Genomic DNA, 23,751 nt, shown 5'->3' on the forward strand with positions numbered 1-23,751 from the left:
TGACGTTCATAAACGTAATTTGACGTTTAAGTATAAACGTAATTTAACGTTCATAAACGTAATTTAACGTTCATAAACGTAATTTGACGTTTAAGTATAAACGTTATTTAACGTTCATAAACGTAATTTGACGTTTAAGTATAAACGTAATTTGACGTTTAAGTATAAACGTAATTTAACGTTCATAAACGTAATTTGACGTTTAAGTATAAACGTAATTTGACGTTTAAGTATAAACGTAATTTAACGTTCATAAACGTAATTTGACGTTTAAGTATAAACGTAATTTAACGTTCATAAACGTAATTTGACGTTTAAGTATAAACGTAATTTGACGTTCATAAACGTAATTTGACGTTCCAGTGTAAACGTGACTTGAAAGATTTGAAGAATAACGCTGTATCTATTACTATAAGTATACAACATGGCGAATAAACTAGATGCAAAAGAAGCAAGGCGACTTGAAAAAATTCAGACTGTCTTGGCTGCAAAGTTCAAACGTGCTGAACAGGATGAATTAAAAAACTTCTCAAACAAAAATACTATATCATCAAATGCTAATGAGAGGTCTGCCAATCGTAACATATCAATAACACATGATCGACCACTCACTGTTTCTAAAGCTAGAAAGTTGGATGAGTTAAACCGGAAATTACAAAGTGAGTTTGCTCAGACCCATTTCAAAGAGTTAGAAGATGTTCGTGAAAATGAGAAAAAGTACGAACCAATCACCAGAGCCATTAGGGAACAACAACATAGAGAATTGGAAACACAAAAGATACGTAGTCAAAACCGTATGAAACAGTTGGTAAGATTTCAACCTCAAGCATCAGATCGTCGAACGTTTGAGGATGTAGATTACGATGATGAGCCAGAAGTACAACCTCAAGAGCAACCGATGAAACAGTTGATGGATTCTAAAGTAGTAACACTTGGTTCTCTAGGAGCCCGATACCTTCCAAAATCCAACGACAAACAGTTTGGTATTTGGTACGATGAAAATCTAGAGCAGCCGATGATCGGTTCCGAACCGATTACATTTGATTATAATGACATTATATTAGTCAGCTCTCAAAAGAAATACAAAGGGACTGAGGGTCTTTGGAGATTGTTGACGAAAAACAATATAGTAGAGAAGGATCTGTACACCGATGAAGACTGGAACTCTTACAAGGACATGTTGGTGAGGACAAACTCGCTTTTCCAAAGAAACAATCCCAAAAGTAATCGTCCCAAATCAAGTCAAGGACTAAAGTGGAAACATATGATAAAACCTATTTGGGATGAGTTGGTGAATGGAAAAGTGGCAACAATTGGTTCAGGGTTAAAGGTTTACAATGAAAGTCCGGTCGAATATAAGTACATAAAGAACTTCAAAGACCTCATTGACAGGTTACACTACATTCAAGCTCAGGAAGAAGCTGGGAACAACAACTTTCATAATGAAAAACTGTCTGTGGTTGATTTCCTTCACGATGAAATGGAAGACCTAATTGCTACACCTAAAGGGTTGAAGTACCTAGTCAGATGTTTGTCTGTTTTGCCTGAACATGTTATAGAAGGTAAAGGGCTTTTGAACGACATCATTAACAAGTTACCATTCGAGTTACATGCGCCCAAGAACTGGAATCTTGATACGTACAACTACTGTGGGCCCGGCACCCAGCTTGACAAGAGACTTGTTAGGGGAGATAAGGGAATTAATCCCCTCGATGAAGCTTGTAAGAAGCATGATATATGGTATAGGGATCATAAAAACACAGAAGACAGGTGGGAGGCGGACAAAATATTACAAAAGAAAGCTTGGGAGAGGGTTACCTCAGATGATGCTGACTTGAATGAGCGTATGGTCGGCCTAGCAACAACAGGAGGAATGTGGTTGAAACGTAAACTCGGTATGGGGTTAGGAACTTCAGGATGTATCTACCCATCAGATATATAAAGCAATGAAAGCAAATATTTTTTACCCTATATATAAGAGAGGATATAATAGAACAGTGATCAGTGGTAAAACCAGTGATGGAGAAACTGTATATTGAATTTTCGAGCGGTATAGCAAGAAGTGAGTATAGAACTGCAATGCCAGTTTCAGAGCTCAACTTCAATGCACCCAACAACAATACAACATTCAAACTGGATCATGGAGACGCATTTTATGATTCACGCATAATGTACCACATTCAAGGAAAGTATGTGCAAAAATCTGATGGATCTGATTATCAAACTAACTCTACTGTCAAACTGGTAGACAACTTCGCGGCCTTCTTGTTTTCAAGAATAGAGCTGAGGAAACACAATACATTGATCGACACAGTAGAACTCCCCGGCATCACCAGCACTATAAAGGGGGTTGTTAGTTACAGTAACACTGAAAAACAAACACTCTCAAGTAGTGGTTTCTCATCATCGTTTACAGGAGGTGGGAAGTTTGAAGCACTCGGCACACTTGGGCATTTAGGATTAGGGTTCTTTGACCACCTACGTTACCCGATGTACAAGGGAGGTTTTGAAATCACATTTACTAGGAATGAAGATAATGATGCGTTGTTTCACTGGAAAGGGGCAGGGTCCACAGCAACGGATCCTGGTGATGGAAAAATTGTGATAGAGTCGTTTGTGTTACGAGTCCCCATAGTCGATTATACCAGCACTTCCAAAATCCAGTTAATTGATGGTTTGAAACATCTGAGTGACAAGGATGCTTTAGTCTACAACTTCTTTCAATGGCAATGCATCGACAAAAGAGGGGTGTTCGGTTCATCGTTCAGCTTCGATATTACAAGTGTTTACAGAAATGTGTACAATCCTAGATTTGTTATAATCGCACTTCAGACAAACAGAACAAACACCCAGGCAAAAGATCCTAGTAGATTTGACAGCTGCAACATCAAAAATGTGTCTGTGAAAATTAATGGAGAAAGGTACCCTCAGGAATTGCAGAATTTTGATATTACTAATGGTATATACAGGATCATGTACGATCAGTACCTAGGGTTCCGAAAAATAAACTTCGGAGACAATAACGTGTTAGTAAACCTGAAAGAATTTATTGATAACTCACCTTTGGTTGTAATTGACACACATCTACATCAACCAACAACAGGCAGATCTCGAAGTGACATTCAGATTGAATTTGATTTTGTAAAAGCTATTGCATGTCCACAGGGGAGCAGCGGCACCACAGCATATGTTGTCGTTGTATCTGAGGCACATTTCTCATATGACATTACTCGAAACATAATCAAATTCCTGTAAAAACAAATAAAAAAAAACAACAAAAAACAAAAAAAGTAAAAGTAAAGTTTTTTTTCATTAGTAGGCAGCAATTATTGTTTTCATGTCAGTGTTTTGTATATAAGAAAGCGTATAGAATGGAAAGTCAGCATAATTATACAGTTCGGCTATCCGAAGCTCAAAAACGTAAGCTTCGTACAGCGTACAAAAGACGGAAACCTACAGTAATCAGATTATCTAATGAACAGCTGTCTCACGGAAGTGATCGTATACTTCTTTCTGGAGAGCAACACAAAGCCGTTTCTAGAGCCGTTAAGAACAAAAAAGGTTTACAATTGCTTCTAAGTTACAACCAACTCGTATCTAATAAACAAGGAGGGTTTTTGAAGGAAATTATGGAAATGGTGGATTCGTCAGTTCCTGGAGGTAAACGCTTCATCTCTCCATTAATAAGAAGAAAGGTGGCTCCTTTACTGAGAGAAAAATTTATACCTTGGTTAAAGAGTTTAGTCGATGAGGAGTTGGACACCATTATTGAAAAAGACCCTACAGGTAGAGGGTTGAAACGACGTATTGGTCGGAAGCTTGATGCATTGTTGTCTGTGAATAAAAAAAAGAGATCTTCCCGCTGTCTCTTGGTGAAATAGAAAAATTAGCAGGTATATTAAACATTAATGAGTTTAGAGGTGTTTTCATGCGACAGTTACTTCCAGGCAAACCTACAAATATTGAACGTGGTATTGTAAATCTTGGTGACCTTTCATCTGGTGGTACTCACTGGACGTGTTATGTGAAACGTGGTGAAAAGAAATTCTATTTTGATTCATATGGTGATGTCAATCCTCCAATAGAAGTAGTCAAGTATTTGGGGTCAAAAGGGTTGGTTTATAACTCAGAGCGTATTCAGGGGTTTAACGATCCTCCTATCTGTGGACATTTGTGCCTGGAGGTTCTACGACGAGATTCAGCTGGCGAGGACTGGGAACATATTCTTCGTAATATAAGGAACAATAAAAATGCATGGAAACCGTGGTTTTATTTTCAACAGATTTGGAGAAGAAATTGAAATTGGATCAATACCAACTCAACCCAATTCAGACCCTTCTCCTGACGAGATAATTGAGCTTGTAAGTGATGTATCAAAAGTCTCACAAGATTTATCCGAAGTCAAGAAATTATTGAAATCGCATTTGGTAAAATCGGAAAAAATAATAAATGCGATCGAGATTGTCCCCACTAGTACCGTAAATGGTGAAAAGATATGGGGCAGCTTCCTACTGAAAAACCACCAGAGAATTGGTCAAGTGAGCAAAGCAGTGGAGCCATATGATGTGGTTGTCAAAGTTCAATTGAGTGAATTAGAAGGCAAGATATACATCATGCAGAAAAAATTCAACAACGAAATAAAAAATATATGGAAAGAGGTTTTGAAGACTTCCATGATGGTAGTAACTTCATCTAAAACTTGTATAGAATTATAAGTATATAAAAACCTGCAACCATGCCATTACTCAAACTAACTGGAACTGAGTCTGTACTGACTCTCTATCTAGAACACCCCATCCACTTGGATCCAAACGTAGAGTATTATATGGCTCTTGTTGGATTTTACTCTGAGAACAACATATACAACTTGTTGCAACATGCAAAAGTCTATTTTTGGGACTTGGAAATACATTTCATTCCGAAACCACAATACAAGACATCTTACAAGACAAGATTCAAGATATCCTTATTAGTCATTAAGCAACATAACAAGTTACAATAGACTTCGTCAAACTAGTGCAGTAATACTTACAAAATAATAATTTTGGAACTAGATACTTACTTTAAAATTAACTCAAGATGTTAAATGTCTAACACTTCTTAAAAACTCCTTTACACTGTAGGGGCAGTTGTTTAAAGGATTTGTTTTAACTCACCTTACAAAGAATATCAGGCTACTTTCCATTATAGGTAGTGCACTAAAAAGTTTATGTCCATGTGAAAGAAGTTCAAATGCTTTCACATGAAGCTTAAGCAGTTTTAGATATTAATGGACAGGAATGTTAGAATTTTATTTTTATAAAAACAAACTCACATCTCAAAAATGTACTACAAATCTGCAATTAAAGAGGATATATCAGCATCTGCTGAGTTATCACACCCAGTACAATAAAAGTATATTATAAGTATACTGTATTACTTGAATACTTTAATATTCAGTGCCAATGAAATATCAATAATTCTTTATACTGTAGTTCTCTTCACTGGATTCCAATACCAGTCAGCTTCATCCATGCACAGACAACAGCTAATCAGCATTACGCATACATTACCTAATCTTAAAATGTGTGTTTGTTGTACTTTGTGTGAAGATGTGTAGTCGTATAACCAAATTGAAAAATTATTATTATTCTGTAAATAATACTTAGATATAGGTTTATTGTTTTAATAATGGTCATACATCGCCACAAGCTTGCTACTTCTATTTGCAGGTGACATGTTATAGTAGTACGCAAATTACTGATCGCTAAAACGTATTTTTATTGTAATTTGTGTGTGATAACCTGTAAATAGGTAACCAAATTACCACAGCGTTGTAAATAATATTTAGCTTGCAGTTTTTATTTCCTATGTCAATATTCGTTCACTTGTTTTGCGCTCTGACGTCTGCTGCTCAGTGATAAACAAAGACAATCGCTGATCTTTATACTTTGTAATAAGTGTAGCTGTACCAACATGTCTTCTATAAGAGTATATGTGTATGTAATATTTGTGTCATGGCTAAGAGTGGTTTGTAGTGACTGACCAGTTATATTTGATGTGTGCAGAGGTCCAGGGACTCAGGGGGCGAGGACGACGCCTGGGTGAAGCAGCAGCTCAGCAGTCTGGTCTACGTACAACGAGCCATAGAGTCCCGCCTGGCCAGGTACAACAACTTGTTAATATCTGTCTGCCTAGTCTGAACCAAGTTTTGGTGTATCTAATATTTTTGTAAGAATTTTACTATAACACATGAGGCTGTACCACACAATGCTTTCAAACAATTGTTAATATCTGTCTGCCTAGTCTGAACCAAGTTTTGGTGTATCTAATATTTTTGTAAGAATTTTACTATAACACATGAGGCTGTACCACACAATGCTTTCAAACAATTGAAGGGCTGGGGGGAAAATTGATGAGGGTCCAAAAAGTTTTGTTTTGAGAAAACACAATTAGAAAACGGAAAGTCTCTAAAGCATAAAATTAAATATGATTTCCAAGAAGATAAAATTGCCAACAGCTCTAAAAATAAGTTTTATACCTAGTATGAAAGTTACAACAATTAAAAATAATGTATACCGTTTTTAAAAATAAATTAAACATATAAATACATGAAAGTTTGGGAAAAAATGATGAGGGTCCATTTAAATGGTGGAAAGAACGATGACGGTCCAATTAAAACACAATCTAGTTTTTTTAAATCTTACTAATGTATTTAGCATAAGAAATAAATCAAACAAGAACTATTACTATACATTTTACAATCACATTATACTTAAAAATGCTGAATAAGTGGCACTGTTATCCTCCTGAATGAGGATTGATTAATCCAGTAAATTTATATGGGTATCCAAAATAAATCCTCAGCTCCATTTCCAAAGGGTTTTCCTGAAAAAACAATACTTCTTGTTACCCTTCAATATTAAACAATAATAGATTTGTTTTTATATGGGGAAAATGTAAGCACGAAGTGTGCTTGCTTTTTATAATCCGTGCGGTATTAAGCTGATGTGTAGGCCCATTCTTAAACTTAAGTAGTCTATGTAGCAATGATAGGGCACTACAAAAAAGATCTTTTTAAAGGAAACTCGACTAAAAATGAAACAATAAAGAAAGTACACACATTATCCTAAATAATGTATAGGGTGTGATTAAAACACGACAAATTGCAAAGTTGGTATCAAAAATAAACAATTTGGCCTACCTGAAAGTTATCAATCAATCATCTTGGATCGTTTCTAACGTCTTGATGTTGTCATAAAAAGCCTTAGCATTATCCGTAAGAAACTTCTTCAGTGACTGCAAGTCTCTAAATTTAGACAATGAGACTGGAATTGGTCCGTCATAGAGTTTGTCAGGGTATTCAAATTCTCCTGGTAATAAAACCTGAGTAACATCTTTCTTTACTTTACATTTTGCAGACTTTGTTTTAACAGGTTTTGGTGTAACCACTGTTTTTTTCCCATTCTCCATTAAAGTTGTCTCTATGAGAATATAAGCTTAGGTTCATGCTTTACAATCTTGAGTTCCCTGATAGGTCTAGTGAGAATAGGACATTTCTTTTGAAACCTGGTCTCCCATATCTCGGTCACACTCCAAATAGGAGTGACCACGGATGGGAAAACACCACTTGCACGCTGTTAAGTCTGTCTGTATCATGTACTACATAGTACAAAAATCTTATCAGGGTGTAATTTTTGTTTTGTCCCCGAGCATGAATCACAAAATATTATAACATCTTTCACTGCAGGGTCAAGGTAATGAAAGAAATATTCATACAGCATCGAAGAAAACCTCATTAGATCCTTTACATCCAGCTGTTTGGTCATATGAAAAAAAATAAACTTCTTGTGTTGATAGACAGTGAATGTTAAATAAATAATAAGACAGCTGCCTTTTATAATAGATGTCATTGGTTGTTATGTTTGGTGAACTTAAGTTCTTTTGAAAGTCAAGACATATCGCTTCAAAGGTTTTGTTTTTTTGAGCATAAACTCCTGCTTGTTTTTTACGTGTATAAAATGTTTGAGCTTTTTCTCAAGTGCACTTCTTGTTGAATTTCTAAGTTTCTAATCTGGGCTTTCACTGAAGCTGCACTATCAGCATCACCTTGGTTTATGTTTTTAAGTTTGTTATTTAACTGTTCTAGATTAACTCTATTTTCATCGCACTTGCCGCATATGTCAGTTCTCTGGGATACCCCGAAACCAATGTTATAATTATTCTGAAAGATAGCTCTGTAGGACGAATCAGACACTTTTGTTATCGGGATACATTTCGTTATACATTTCACATAATTTATGCACATTAAGAGTATCAGGGAGGTATAGCCTTTTGGTGTCATTAAGGCTATAATGAGATTTTCGCCCTCTTAAAGATTGAATGTGGTTGTGGATGTTATTGATTGTACCCTCACTCAAACTTATGAGGTCTGTTTTTGTGCGATCCTCTAGCATCTTTTTTAAAATTTGTCCTTTACTCGTTAGCATTTTCTGTATGGTCTGAACTCGGCGGGCGAGGAGTAATGCCGTGTAGTGAAATAAAAGCTATATAGCAGAAAGGAGTTTCTACTAATATTTCATCTTTCATTACTCTGACGGTTATATGAATAAGAAAAGTCGTGGTAGTCAGGATCATCCAATCTAGGCCTACGCCTTTTTACAGTTGTACAGGTTTATTAGACCACCTAGATAAAGGTTTTGCTCATTATAGTCTTCCATACTGTTAAACTTTGCAATTAAATCTTTTCTAGCAGCTAAATCAACAGTGTGAAAACATTTCAACCTATTGCAGTGACAACCAGGCCCTACTTCATGGGACTGTGTCAACAACTTTCGTTTAACATCACTTACTCTACCAAATTTTTTCCTTTTTTTGGAGTTGTTAGGCATAAGTACAGCTGACTCGTTGTCACTTTTCAATTCACTCTCCATTTCACAACACACAGTAACTACAACAACTAAAAAGCACAGAACAACAAAATATAACCTCACAAAACTGGCTGTGGCTACTCCGCTACTATTAATGTTTGTTTATACTTGCTGCTGCATGGCTGCCAATACAACAAACTAACATTGCAGGACTCTCATCAATCTTCCCTCCAACGCGATGGACGCTCATCGTTTTTCCCCGTTTGACTATTTCTAACAGTGTGCATAACTTGTGACCCTCAGCATTTATCCCAAAATCGGCCACATGGTAACAACCTGTCAGGCTTGAAGTAAAATAACGTATTTAAACCTGGATATTCACAATAAATGGACTCTCATCGTTTTTCCCCCTAGGCCTTCAATTGTTAATATCTGTCTGCCTAGTCTGAACCAAGTTTTGGTGTATCTAATATTTTTGTAAGAATTTTACTATAACACATGAGGCTGTACCACACAATGCTTTCAAACAATTGTTAATATCTGTCTGCCTAGTCTGAACCAAGTTTTGGTGTATCTAATATTTTTGTAAGAATTTTACTATAACACATGAGGCTGTACCACACAATGCTTTCAAACAATTGTTAATATCTGTCTGCCTAGTCTGAACCAAGTTTTGGTGTATCTAATATTTTTGTAAGAATTTTACTATAACACATGAGGCTGTACCACACAATGCTTTCAAACAATTGTTAATATCTGTCTGCCTAGTCTGAACCAAGTTTTGGTGTATCTAATATTTTTGTAAGAATTTTACTATAACACATGAGGCTGTACCACACAATGCTTTCAAACAATTGTTAATATCTGTCTGCCTAGTCTGAACCAAGTTTTGGTGTATCTAATATTTTTGTAAGAATTTTACTATAACACATGAGGCTGTACCACACATTGCTTTCAAACAATTGTTAATATCTGTCTGCCTAGTCTGAACCAAGTTTTGGTGTATCTAATATTTTTGTAAGAATTTTACTATAACACATGAGGCTGTACCACACAATGCTTTCAAAAAATTAGAAATAGGCCATTCTTTAATACTTAAAACCAACCTGTTTTTTTTTTATTTATAAGTAAACAGATAACCCTAAACAGTTTTTTACACACATCTGGTACATCTGTTTTCAAAGATACTATTAAGTTTTGAGTCATATTTATTCAGGAACAATCCAATATATATATATAATGTTTTAATATTAGTTAAGAACAATTACATAACACTGCCTAAAAGGAAAATTATGCATAGCTTTGAGACAAGAAATAGAGATAAACTAGAGTTACCAAAATGTAGACTCTAAATAATAATGAGGTACCATAAGTACGTATTTAGGCATACAGTTATTTAACAAGTTACAGTTAGCCTGGCTAGATTTAATAGAGAGACAATTTGCTAATGTGGTGTATGATTGGTTATTGGGATATACCTTTTATAGACTGGATGAATATTGTAACTGTTCATCTTTTTGACATTGCAATTTATATTTTATGTTATATTCTACGTTACATAGTCGTTTGACAGAACTATACATATACTTTTAAATGTTTCACTGACGATGCCCATTACACTATATGTATATGTAGAAGGAAAAATAAATGATTTAATTTGATAGCATCCACTGACGTTACTAAGCCTGGCCTACGTAGCTGTGAGTGTATTACGATGTTTCTGACACGATTCCTCAACACGGTGGAGCAACACACACAACACAGCTATGGTGAGAAGGGTTGAATGTTCACCTTTCTCTTAGAGCAGCTGTCACAGACTTACTCTGTTCCCCCACCGTCGTTAGAGATCGTGTCAGAAACATCGTAATACTATCAGTTCTGTACCTGATGAGACAATGAGACTGCCACTTCACCTGTAAAGTCTGACAGCACCAGATACCAGACGGAATTAAAGGAAGATGAACTGGAGCTTAACCCAACATTAAAATACAAATATTTATTACAAATACCTAAAAGTTAAAACCCAACATTTAGACCTGTTTATGTTATATACATGAATTATTACATAAAAGGAGCATTATCTCTCTTCAGCATTCGTCTCTGCTAAACAATCCGTTTATAATGAAGTACACCTTGAGCTATGCTTGTGTTAAATCGTTTTGCCAATCTCTATTGGATGTGAAGAGTCACTAACTACCTTAAGAGCTTTTTCTTAAGTCCAGTATTCATTTACTAAGTTTACCTTTCACAACTTGAGTCAAGACAAGAATATTAAACCATCTAGAACAAGACCTACATTGTAAATGTTTCAAACTTTAAACCAGTGTAATTATTTAAATAGTGAACCCGTTGTGGTCAGCATTGTACTATACTAATAAAGACCTTTAATTTGATGTACTACTCGACCTATGCTCTCATTTAATATTTCCTTCTGACTTGCAGACCATCCCCCTGACATGACAAAAAAATTGTAGTTACTTTAAAAAGTAGATTTATAGGTGCAGTAATAATGTATGTAGTTTATTGCTTTACCTGTTATCGTTTGGGAATTATAAAGTCCATGTGGGACTTTTTATACACCCTGTATATATGAATTAACCGTGGGTTTGCCCGCAATTTCGTAGGCTTTACACGAATGTGAGCACTGTGAGTGAATCATATTTCCGTCACCAGTTTTGAATTTGCTTTCTTTCCAAAATCAAGAAAATCTGTCAAAAAGTGTATATTTAAGACCATTGTAATTTTCTATGTTCTTTGCAGTTTTGTTCCACAGTTAATTTTTTCTGGTTTTCTTGTCAAGAATATATATATTTCCTGGGACTACATAAAACTAACAATATATTAAAAACGGCCTACAACATTTTGGAATAATCTCCCTTGACAAACAGTTTGTTTTCAAAGCCTCCGAGAATTATTTTTAGTAAAGCCCCTAATCTGAAGAACCTTCTGGTAAGACCTAAATTATTGACACCAAATTCAGATGCTGATAAAAAGTTTTTAGGTTGTGTTAAAAAGCGTTGTGCTACATGCAAAATTCTAAAACTTGTACAAGTAGCACAACTAATAAAACTATGAAATTAAAAATAACATTAACCCATTGCGGATCGTGAAAACGGCGCGCGCGCGGGCCTTAGAGTACGAATTAATCCGTATTACAACGCAGCACCCGCAGTGTTTGCACGCCTACCTGCCTGCTTAGCGCGCTCGCTAATTATACATGTTTTGTTTGTTTATGTTGTTATTTATGTTATATAAAAATTATACAGATCATATTAGACAAGTATATTATACTAGAAAAAAATTTAAAATACAGGTATGTAACATTTTTACTTACGTTTTTTGCGTGTTGTAGCTGCTTGATGTAGGACGGATCAAATGTTTTACACAATAAAAAAATGTTCTAATAAAACTGTCACTTCAAGAAACAACTAATCTAAAATTTACAAAATATTTACACTGTATTGAGACTGTCTTTTGTCTTAGTAGCGGATTTTGATGTGATAGTCACGGAAACAATCTGTTTCCAGGTGCAATGGCACGTCACACCGTTCACACTTCCACCTTGTCTCGCTACGAAGCCCTTTTGATGCGCACACTTTGCACCTTTTATAAACTTTTCCTTTGCTTGCTGTAGGAGATAGTTGGACGGGAAAGTGAGCCCAGGATTTACCCTGTAATCTTAGAGGGTCCAAGCCTAAAGCAGAACGACCAGGTGATTTTTTTTCCGGTAGATTTACCGTAGATAGCTATTGTTCGGCTAAATTTATTCTAAAATCTGAGAAGTGGCGTTTTTCTGTTTTTTTAGGAGGTTTTACCTTATTGTACACTGCAAAAGAATTGAATATTGCAAGATCAATCAAATAAAAAAAAATCTTTTTGTAGGCTTTTACTGTGAGGCGCATTATGGGGAAGCTAGCTAATCTTTGATCCATTCGATCAACGCCAAACATGCCGTTATTATAATCTTTAATTAGGTTTGGTTTTCTTACCTCCTCCGTCACACCATGTTTTCTTTTTCTAGTTTTAGTTTGTTCAAAAGTGACATCAGTATGGTAAGTTGATAATACAATAACGTCTTTATTATCTTGCCACATCGTTGCCAGTACTCCGTTAGAAGACCTGAAAATAACTTCATTCTTTTGCAGGTTTATTTCCTTGAAGTCTTTTGGTATGTCAACCCTGGTTTTCAGTGCTGTGCCAATGGCATGAGTGTCATGTTTTAGTAGTTCAACAAACAATAGCGGGGAAACATACCAATTGTCGAGAAAAACAGTGTAGCCTTGATTATAAAACGGCTGCATAAGGTCTAGGACAACAGATTCACTTGCTAAAAAATCTTCACTTACTTTGTCTGTACCTACATATATTTTAAAAACTGAACAATATCCAAAAATTACCTCACACACTTTATAAATTTTTATGCCAAACCTGGCCCTTTTTTTAGGATTGAATTGGATATATGATAGCCGAGATCTCATTTTCATGAGACTTTCATCTAGTGATATGTGTTTCTCAGGCATGTAGGTTTTTAGAAACTTAGTTTCAAAATATCTAATGACAGGCCTAATTTTTATTAGTTTATCATGCCGGTCGTTTTCGACCGACGTATCAGAAAAATGTAAAAATCGGGATATTGCCATAAATCTGGCAATAGGCATTGTTTGTGAAAACAAAGGCGTCGATAATACCCTTCGCTGGGACCAGTACATCCTTATATTAGGTTTTTTTACTTGGGCCATCAATATATACAGTGCAAAATAAGATTTGAGTTCATCTACTGTTACAGGGGTCCACTTATCGTCACTCTTTAGCGGCTTCCGGCTAAGATCACCTAATTGCTTAGCCGCATAATCATTAGTTTCCTGGGCAATCATCTCGAATAAATCCTCCCCACAAAATAGGAGAAAAGAATTAAGTTCAGAAAATGACTCGTCTAGTTTGTTTGCAATATCAGGATCTAATCCTGGAGTACCTGTGAACGGAATATTTTTAGGGTTATTTGGTTCATTTTTCCAATCAAATATGGATGGTTTTTTTATTTTTCTTCTTACTGGGCTCCTTCTTTTGGCGTTTGAAATTTTAGTTTTTTTTTACAATTTTATTACTGAACTTTTTACGGCGTTTACCTACAGAAGCAGCAGCAGGTGGAGTAGGTGAGTTGGACTCTTCCCTCAGGACCGGATCCGGAGCGGTTGAAGGGCCAGGTTGAGGTTCATAAATATCCTCGGAAGCACTACTTTGAGCGTTTTTATTGATATTGAAATGATGTTGAAATAGAGTTTCCACATCCGGTGGTGTCCCAGGAACAATGTCTGAAATAGTCTGAACATCTGAATCATGGTCACTAGCCTGCTCGTCACTGTCAACATTAGTATCCGCGTAATTATGAAAACGAGGACAAATACGCGTGATAGAACCGTCTCCATCCTCAATAACGCTATCGATATCACTTTCATCACTTCCACTTTCTAATAATAATCTATCTAATTCAGATGATCGTAAATTGTCACCCATTTTATTTAAGTACACGCACACGAGGCAAAGGAAAATCGAACGCCACGACTGTACGCCTCAGACTAACAAACTGTCGCAAATAATAACGTTATTGACCGATAACGAGGGGAATATTTGTGGACGAGTACCAGAGATAAGATAGGAAGCCAGTCCAGGAAAACAGACTATAACATGGATGCTACAGGTCAGGGAAATCAGGGAAGTCAGGGAAAAGTCAGGGAAAAAAAACAGGACTGGAAATCAGGGAAAAGTCAGGGAATCCGGTCTCAAGTCAGGGAAAAGTCAGGGAATTTCGACGTTGGTCAGGGAAAAATATAAAATCCCTTTACACAAATAAACTTACTGCCGCCGCGCCGAGTCCAAGCCTGCAGACGACGCGGCGCATGAAGCAGGCAGCCGAGGCGGCTCCCCAAAAACGCCAAAAACCCTGGGGATTGCGTCGAAAAAAGTCAGGGAAAAATGAAAAATTTGGTCTGGAAATCAGGGAAAAGTCAGGGAATTTCATTATTGGACTCCTGTAGCAACCCTGTATAAATATCTCCGAGGCTTATAACAGCGATAAGCGTCCAAAACAAATGAGTCATCCGTACCAAGTCATCCGCGTGAGGGTCACGTCATTGTGCTTTTGGTCCACGCCTCGCTCCGCGTCACCCTCACGTCGTTGATCCGCAATGAGTTAACTGTAAATCAAAGAATGTAATCTATCAGTTGTCATGCAAATTTTGTCCCAAGGACTATATTGGTTTAACGACAAATCCCTTACATATTAGAGGAGACCGATGGTTATTCATCCAACAGAAAAGACGACAAATTGGTTTCACAACATGCATTGGCTCATAACGAAGTATTTAATAATTAATTGTTACACATTAAAAGGGATTTGTAAAGCAGCAGAAGATTCTTCAAAAATTCAATTAGAAACTTTAGAACACGTGTATCAATAAGTCAAAATTACCTTTTGGTTTAAATAAGAAATGACCTGTTAAGAATAGTCTAAATTAGTCAAGCAAATCTAAAACAAAATGTATTTTCTATATTTTAATTATGTTTAATTTTGTATGAATGTATAACTCCAAAACAACAAAATTGTTAATATTTAATTTAATTTAATTTGAAGCTGTTAGAACACCTTTTTATATTGTTAATCTTAATTTTAATATAAAGTCCTTTCCTTGTAATATACCAAGGAGTTTAAAAATTACACTATAAATCAGATAAGAACACTTCAGCTGATTCTAAAAATTCATTATATGTTTACTTTTAATTCTTTGCTTGTATACACTATTTTGTATCCTTTTTCAGAACAACTTGCCACAAACTGTTGCCACATGCAGCCTCTGGACGTCATACTAAAGAACAATGTGGCTCTCTCCTACTTCATAGTGTATGTGTCAGGTTGGAGGAAGGAGCGGACACGGACTCGGTTGATCTGCCTACCACTGACTATTCACGGCTCCTGTCTGCCGGCCACAAGCTGTTCATGCTGCCTCTGGACGTCATACTAAAGAACAATGTGGCTCTCTCCTACTTCATAGTGTATGTGTCAGGTTGGAGGAAGGAGCGGACACGGACTCGGTTGATCTGCCTACCACAGACTATTCACGGCTCCTGTCTGCCGGCCACAAGCTGTTCATGCTGCCCCTGGACGTCATACTAAAGAACAATGTGGCTCTCTCCTACTTCATAGTGTATGTGTCAGGTTGGAGGAAGGAGCGGACACGGACTCGGTTGATCTGCCTACCACAGACTATTCACGGCTCCTGTCTGCCGGCCACAAGCTGTTCATGCTGCCCCTGGACGTCATACTAAAGAACAATGTAGCTCTCTCCTACTTCATAGTGTATGTGTCAGGTTGGAGGAAGGAGCGGACACGGACTCGGTTGATCTGCCTACCACAGACTATTCACGGCTCCTGTCTGCCGGCCACAAGCTGTTCATGCTGCCCCTGGACGTCATACTAAAGAACAATGTGGCTCTCTCCTACTTCATAGACTACATGACCACCATCTCCTCTCAGGCTTACCTATTCTTCTATCTCAATGTTGAAGGTATGCCTTACATCTGTTGTCAAAGAGATAAATATTTCAAATAGAAAGCTTATATATGATATTATATTAAATTGTATTTTGGCAGGGGTTTATCTGCTAGTGATGTATCAGATCCAAGAGTTTATAGGCAAGATTCAACAATCTGATTTCCCTATATTCTTTGTGGTATCAGTTACTGAACAGAAGTTATGTTTATGTTCCGTCACTTCCACTTCCAGAACAGTTTGCGGATCACTGACATATTGTCTGCCTGCATCTCCAGTGTTTCTTGCAACATTGTGACAACGGACATCATTCTGTTTTTAAATCCTTTAATTTTTCTGTTTAAATACTTATAATTGTAACTCTGAAACACAATATTATACTTTGTGACAAAGTTTCTATTTATGTTTTTATATTATAGTGATTATTTGAGGAAACATGAACCTATCATTGTAAGTAAGGTTGAGTGCAGCTCACTGATGGGTACCCAGTAGCAGTCCAGGTGAGGCTATGATTGACATTGAGATTTAACCCATAAAAACAATGTTAAACCTCATTTTCTTTTGCTGTTGCATGTTATGGTAGCATTATAGCAGACATCTAATTTTAAAGATATAATTAATACGTATCCTATCGCTTCTTAGTTTGTTTGTAAAGTGTATACTTTTTAATACACAAATGATCAAGTCCAAGAATATCTGAGTCTGAATTTCTAAAAAATAAATAAAATTATTGAAAAAAACTAAAAAGCATTAGATACGTATTAATTATATCCTATATTTTTATGATTAACAATAAAGATGTAAAACTGCACAAAGTTTAACATTGTGTTTATGGGGAAAACTCAAGGTTATTTTACTACAGCCAATTATTGTGAGAGGAAGTGTATACAGGTAGTAGTGATATCATAGACTGTTGTGTGCGCAGGCTGGAGAGTGTCGACCGAGCAGCAGATGTCAGACCTCGCACTTCAGAGACTCCAGGTCCCCGTGGAGAGAGCTGTGGATGTGGCTGCTACCCTGGACCATCCCCATTCCAGTCCAGATCAGATAATGGACCGCATGCGTGAAGCGGCTTATAGTATCTTTGAGCAATACCTATCAGAAAAAGTAAGCACCTATCCACAACTCATATATTCTGTGTTCTTTCTGATTTTTTTTACATTTTTATTAAATCATTGAGTATATAAAAGTATGTATGTAATGTAAAATACTGTTACATTAGGTGAATTTTTATTCTGTAAAAAAATCTATTACTTATTCAGTTATAATTTTATTTTGAGGTTGGCTGTGGTAGGAAATGTACATCTTAGAATATAATTAATACTTTTATAGTTCTTTTCTGTAGTAAAATTTTCAAAATAAGTTGTATTAATCCTATCATTCAGAAAACATGATGAAAATGGTTAATGTAACTAAGCTTGTATTTGAAATAAAGTAAAAAAGTTAAATATTCCAGTACTGGTGTTTATAGACCACCTGGGGCTAAACTAGACAGTGCAATTGAAGTCTTAACTGAACAACTAAATAGAATCATGAGCAAAACAAAGAAATGGTACTCATGGGAGAACGTGGTCAATCTTACGTAAAATAACAACAACACAAAACTACAAGAACTACTTGCTACATACGGCATAGTGAGGATGATCCTCCCCCTTAAACGAGTCACAAGTGAAGCTGAAAAATCAATAGATTGGATTTGCAAGTGAACTTTGAAACTACAGACCAAATCTCCCTCGTCTGTCATTTTCCAACATAATTGAGAAAATCGTCCCTGCAAGATCCTAAATCACCTTGAACCATAACCTACTGACAAAGAAACAACTTGGATACCTTAGGGATAGGTAAACAAAAACAGACTTGATACAGCGGACAGAACACATTATACACCAACTAGAGGAAAACTGTTCAACAGCAGTCCATTTTTCTACTTCAGTAAAGCTTACGAGTGTCTCAAATATGACCAGCTACCACAAAAAATAAAATACTTAGGCATAAGAAGAAAATATGCAGAGTGGTTTACCTTAATTTTTGCTGATGACACAACATTGTTTAGTAGTAAGCCTAATAGTGAGTTGTGTAATCTTAGTATAGTTATGGCTGATGCCCAAGCAGAGAGTCTAAATTTGTTTGAAGCAAATGGTCTATCTCTAAACCAAACTAAAACCCAAAGTCTGCTTTTTACCATGACCAAAGTCCCAGTAAATACTGTACACTGTAACGATGCCAAACTTTTAGGTATAATACTTGACCAAACCCTAAGTTGGAGTTTGCATATTCAAAGTGTATGTGGTAGGTTAAGTAGAGTGGTTTGTCTCTTGAGGCATTTACGGAACGTATTACCGTTGGCTATCATGAAAAATGCCTACTTTGCTTTCTTTCACAGCATATTACTGTATGGTATCCATCTTTGGGGTAGTAGCTGTAATGTAAAACAGGTTCTTCTTTTACAAAAAAAGGCCATTAGAGTTATGACTAGGGCTTCCTTCAATGCACACTGCAGACCACTTTTTGTATCAGAGGGAATTTTAAATGTCTTTAATGTATATATCTATGTATGTCTTTGTAAAATTAAGGAAAGGGTAGACCAATGTGAATTAATAGTTAGGAGTGACAACCATCAACACAACACGAGAAATAACTGGAAACTGGAACAGCCTTTTTCTAGATTAAGTGTGTCACAAAACTGGTTTGATTGTATCAGCATAAAAATGTTCAATATGCTGCCTCATTGGGTACACCAGTTAAACTTAAATAAATTCAAAATGGTTTTGTATAGATTTTTGGTCAATAAGCCTTTTTATAGTCTTAAAGAATATCTTGAGTTGCCCTTGACTGACCTTAACCTTGCCTTCTTAAGCTTTAGACTGTGATTCAAGTTTTAGGTTTTAAGGAAATGTCAGCACTTTTGATGAAATGTTATTGTTAAATGTATTTTGCTAAATGTAATGTAGAGATAGGCTAGATTTTAAACTTGACTTGGTCTATTACTTGTAAAAGTTAAATGACTTAATAAATTCTTGATTCTTAAAAATATAAAATAACTTGTGGAAATAAACTACACCCAAGATAATAAAACTATAAAATACAATCCATAATAACTTATGTGAAAAGAGGGGTCCCACAAGGATCCATACTCGGACCAGTGCTTCTTCCTCCTCACAAATAATATGCCTAAGTGGTGAACGATGCCTGTTCTACTATTATGTATGCAGACGATACTGTATTAACTGTCTCAAATAAATTCATTGAAACCCTTGAAGCTAACACGATTGCATACTTCAGCAAATCTAAACAGTGGTGCATAAACAAAGATCTATTCTTAAATAAGAACAAAACAGTTAAAATAGTTTTCAACAAAAAAAGAAAATCACGAACCCAGCACCTCTCTCTGGCCTGGAAATAAGCAATATAAAAAAAAAATATTTAGGCATCACTATTGATTTGAAACTTTCCTGGAAGCCATACATAGACCAACTCAGTAAGAAACTCTCTTCAAGTATCTATGTAAGTAGCAGAATTAAACAAGTATGTGATTTGGATGTGGCCAAGTTGCCCATTTTGTTCTTTTGAAACATTTCTGAGATACGCCAAATGTCTTGGGGAAGAACAACCAATTATGGGAAAGATTCTTATCCAACAAAAATGAGCAATAAGAGGTCTAGCATGACTATATAAACAAAAAAACTGCCAGGAACCCTTTAAACAATTAAAACTTCTTACAATAACCTCTTTTTACATCCAGGAAACAATTCTACAAGCAGTTGCCACTTAACAGCTAAGACTTCACAAACAACACCCATACAACACAAGACATGACATGTCACAAGCTTCACCTTGCCGCCACACCGCTTAAGCCTCTTTGAAAAGAAACCCTCATACAAAGGAATATTATTTTTCAACCACTTGCCCGATCCAGAAATCAACCACTACACTGTTTCAAGAACTAGTTGATGGCTCCAAGAAAGACCATTCTACTCAGAGTCCACATTCCTGAACACCTGACACAGCGCAGTCCAAAACAAGAACTTTCTCTGACATCACAAAGACTACCTTGGACTGTTTAACTATTAAACAAAAATCTTTGCATTGTATTAATTCCTCTTATTACTTACAGTATTGAACACCTGTACTGTTCTCCATGAATATGTATATAAAGAATATTGTCTTTGTCCATTGTTTATAAATGCAATAAAGTATTCATGTCCATTATCACAAAATTGAGGCTTTGAAACACATGTGGGATCGTACTCCCCAGAAGCAGTGTATCAAAGATAACAAAATATATTGACAGTTTTTTGTGAAACTGAACAGAATTTTTTGTTTCCGCTATAGTATATCTCTATAAAATAAAATAAAAAATTGGCTCTCATTCAGTGTTGTATTCGTAAAAAAAGTTGTTGTGAGGATGAGGGTCAGTTTTAGAGTAAATCTGGTGTAAGTTAGCTAAAATATTGAGAGGGTTGTGTTTCAGGCAGCTCTCAGATTACGACTGGAAGAGTCTCTGGTCACAAGAAAAGTTGTAGTGAGGATGAGGGTCAGTTTTAGAGTAAATCTGGTGTAAGTTAGCTAAAATATTGAGAGGGTTGTGTTTCAGGCAGCTCTCAGATTACGACTGGAAGAGTCTCTGGTCACAAGAAAAGTTGTAGTGAGGATGAGGGTCAGTTTTAGAGTAAATCTGGTGTAAGTTAGCTAAAATATTGAGAGGGTTGTGTTTCAGGCAGCTCTCAGATTACGACTGGAAGAGTCTCTGGTCACAAGAAAAGTTGTAGTGAGGATGAGGGTCAGTTTTAGAGTAAATCTGGTGTAAGTTAGCTAAAATATTGAGAGGGTTGTGTTTCAGGCAGCTCTCAGATTACGACTGGAAGAGTCTCTGGTCACAAGAAAAGTTGTAGTGAGGATGAGGGTCAGTTTTAGAGTAAATCTGGTGTAAGTTAGCTTAAAATATTGAGAGGGTTGTGTTTCAGGCAGCTCTCAGATTACGACTGGAAGAGTCTCTGGTCACAAGAAAAGTTGTAGTGAGGATGAGGGTCAGTTTTAGAGTAAATCTGGTGTAAGTTAGCTAAAATATTGAGAGGGTTGTGTTTCAGGCAGCTCTCAGATTACGACTGGAAGAGTCTCTGGTCACAAGAAAAGTTGTAGTGAGGATGAGGGTCAGTTTTAGAGTAAATCTGGTGTAAGTTAGCTAAAATATTGAGAGGGTTGTGTTTCAGGCAGCTCTCAGATTACGACTGGAAGAGTCTCTGGTCACAAGAAAAGTTGTAGTGAGGATGAGGGTCAGTTTTAGAGTAAATCTGGTGTAAGTTAGCTAAAATATTGAGAGGGTTGTGTTTCAGGCAGCTCTCAGATTATGAGTGGAAGAGTCTCTGGTCACAAGAAAAGTTGTGAGGATGAGGGTCAGTTTTAGAGTAAATCTGGTGTAAGTTAGCTAAAATATTGAGAGGGTTGTGTTGTTTCAGGCAGCTCTCAGATTATGAGTGGAAGAGTCTCTGGTCACAAGAAAAGTTGTGAGGATGAGGGTCAGTTTTAGAGTAAATCTGGTGTAAGTTAGCTAAAATATTGAGAGGGTTGTGTTGTTTCAGGCAGCTCCCAGATTACGACTGGAAGAGTCTCTGGTCAAAAGACTACTGTTGCGGATTCGCACCGAGACACCCTCTGAGATGTGGTTTGATGAAGTGCAATCCGCAGTGTACGAGAAATTACAGGTCTAGTCAATATCTTAAGTTACTCTTATTTAAATTTAGAAACAACTACACGTGACATAGCTATGTTGGGAAGGGTTGATTGAATGCGAAAGTTGAGTTTAGCTCCATGTTACCTTCCGCTTAGTGCAATATCTGTGCAGTCCGCTTAGTGCAGCGTCTGTACAGTCCGCTTAGTGCATATCTGTGTAGTCCGCTTAGTGCAATATCTGTGCAGTCCGCTTAGTTCAGCGTCTGTACAGTCCGCTTAGTGCAACATTTGTACAGTCCGCTTAGTGCAGCGTCTGTGCAGTCCGCTTAGTGCTGTACAGTCCGCTTAGTGCAGCGTCTGTACAGTCCGCTTAGTGCAATATCTGTGCAGTCCGCTTAGTGCAATACCTGTGCAGTCCGCTTAGTGCAGTGTCTGTACAGTCTGCTTAGTGCAGCGTCTGTACAGTTTGCTTACTGCAGTGTCTGTACAGTCTGCTTAGTGCAGCGTCTGTACAGTTTGCTTACTGCAGCGTCTGTACAGTCCGCTTAGATCAAGATACAGATGTGCGATAGTAACAGATTTTATATCAACATTCCCATCAAACATGAATAGTTTCACAGACGCCAATGGAACCATTCTTCCTTACTGGACTGAGTATTCAGTTCCCAACACATTTTTATAATAAAGCTAATTTATTTTTTGTTTTAGTTCAATTCTTAAATGTCAGTTTCAAATTTATTGTCTTTAATTTGAGTATAAAATATATCATAACCATAAAATATAATTTTATGAGAAAATGTTTAACTTTTATCTTTTTAATGTTGTATAAATTTATTTTCTAGAAACCATATTCAAAATTGTTTTTATATTCTTAAAGCTATATAATATAGCTAAATATACAAAGCAAATAGCAAAAATATCTCCCATCGAAATTATGCTTTATCGGCTCTTCATTTGGTTACATTCTATTTGTATGTTGGTAAAAATTAAAACTTATTCAGTTTGGTACAAATTTAAACCATTGTGTAAATTATAGGGCTTAAATATAACTGTCAAAATATATCTTAAAGATCACACCTAAAAATTTTAAGCATCTGAAAGATAGCAGTAGTTTCCTGAAGTAAGATATCCTGATGTATCTTTTATAAAGTTAACATAATTGTGGGGCGCAGTTTTGTTTAGTGTTTCACTGCAATTATCCTCAGAAGTTAGGGTCTCAAGAGGTCATATGCAAATCAAATAATTGGTAGTTGTTGGCTGCCCTGATCTTGGCCATCACGCGATGAGATGCGGAGCAGGCAGGGGTTGGAAGCGGTGGTTTAGTGTTGTTAAAACTTGCTCAGTGAGTAATGCACATCTGTACTGGTCCCTCGGAGCCTCCACTTATCTTTATTGTACGGAACTACACAGTGTAAGTCACTGTTGAATAATATTATTGATTCTTATATTGGGTCTCTCTATTTAATATTTGTAAATGCCCCATTATTTGATGAAAATTAGTTTAAAATGTTGTAGTTTGCCCTTTTGTAAAATCTGCTTTAAACTGTGTAAGGTTGTCATGTGATAATTTGTTGTTTTGCCCATACATACTTCATGAAATTAACCCATTGCGGATCAACGACGTGAGGGTGACGCGGAGCGAGGCGTGGACCAAAAGCACAATGACGTGACCCTCACGCGGATGAC

General features: G+C 36.4%; 1 protein-coding gene across 1 annotated transcript in view; it reads left to right on the forward strand.

Annotated features, from left to right (window-relative positions):
• Positions 1 to 23,751, forward strand: part of LOC124360919 (sorting nexin-13) — a 109,927-nt gene that overhangs the window by 38,988 nt on the left and 47,188 nt on the right. The window contains exons 9-12 of the mRNA XM_046814920.1: positions 6,048 to 6,145; positions 16,215 to 16,411; positions 17,321 to 17,502; positions 21,975 to 22,097. Coding sequence (XP_046670876.1) covers positions 6,048 to 6,145; positions 16,215 to 16,411; positions 17,321 to 17,502; positions 21,975 to 22,097 — 600 coding nt within the window. The remainder of the gene's footprint in view (positions 1 to 6,047; positions 6,146 to 16,214; positions 16,412 to 17,320; positions 17,503 to 21,974; positions 22,098 to 23,751) is intronic.

Source organism: Homalodisca vitripennis, chromosome 4 (genome assembly GCF_021130785.1).
Source record: "Homalodisca vitripennis isolate AUS2020 chromosome 4, UT_GWSS_2.1, whole genome shotgun sequence".
In the NCBI taxonomy this organism is placed as follows: domain Eukaryota; kingdom Metazoa; phylum Arthropoda; class Insecta; order Hemiptera; family Cicadellidae; genus Homalodisca; species Homalodisca vitripennis.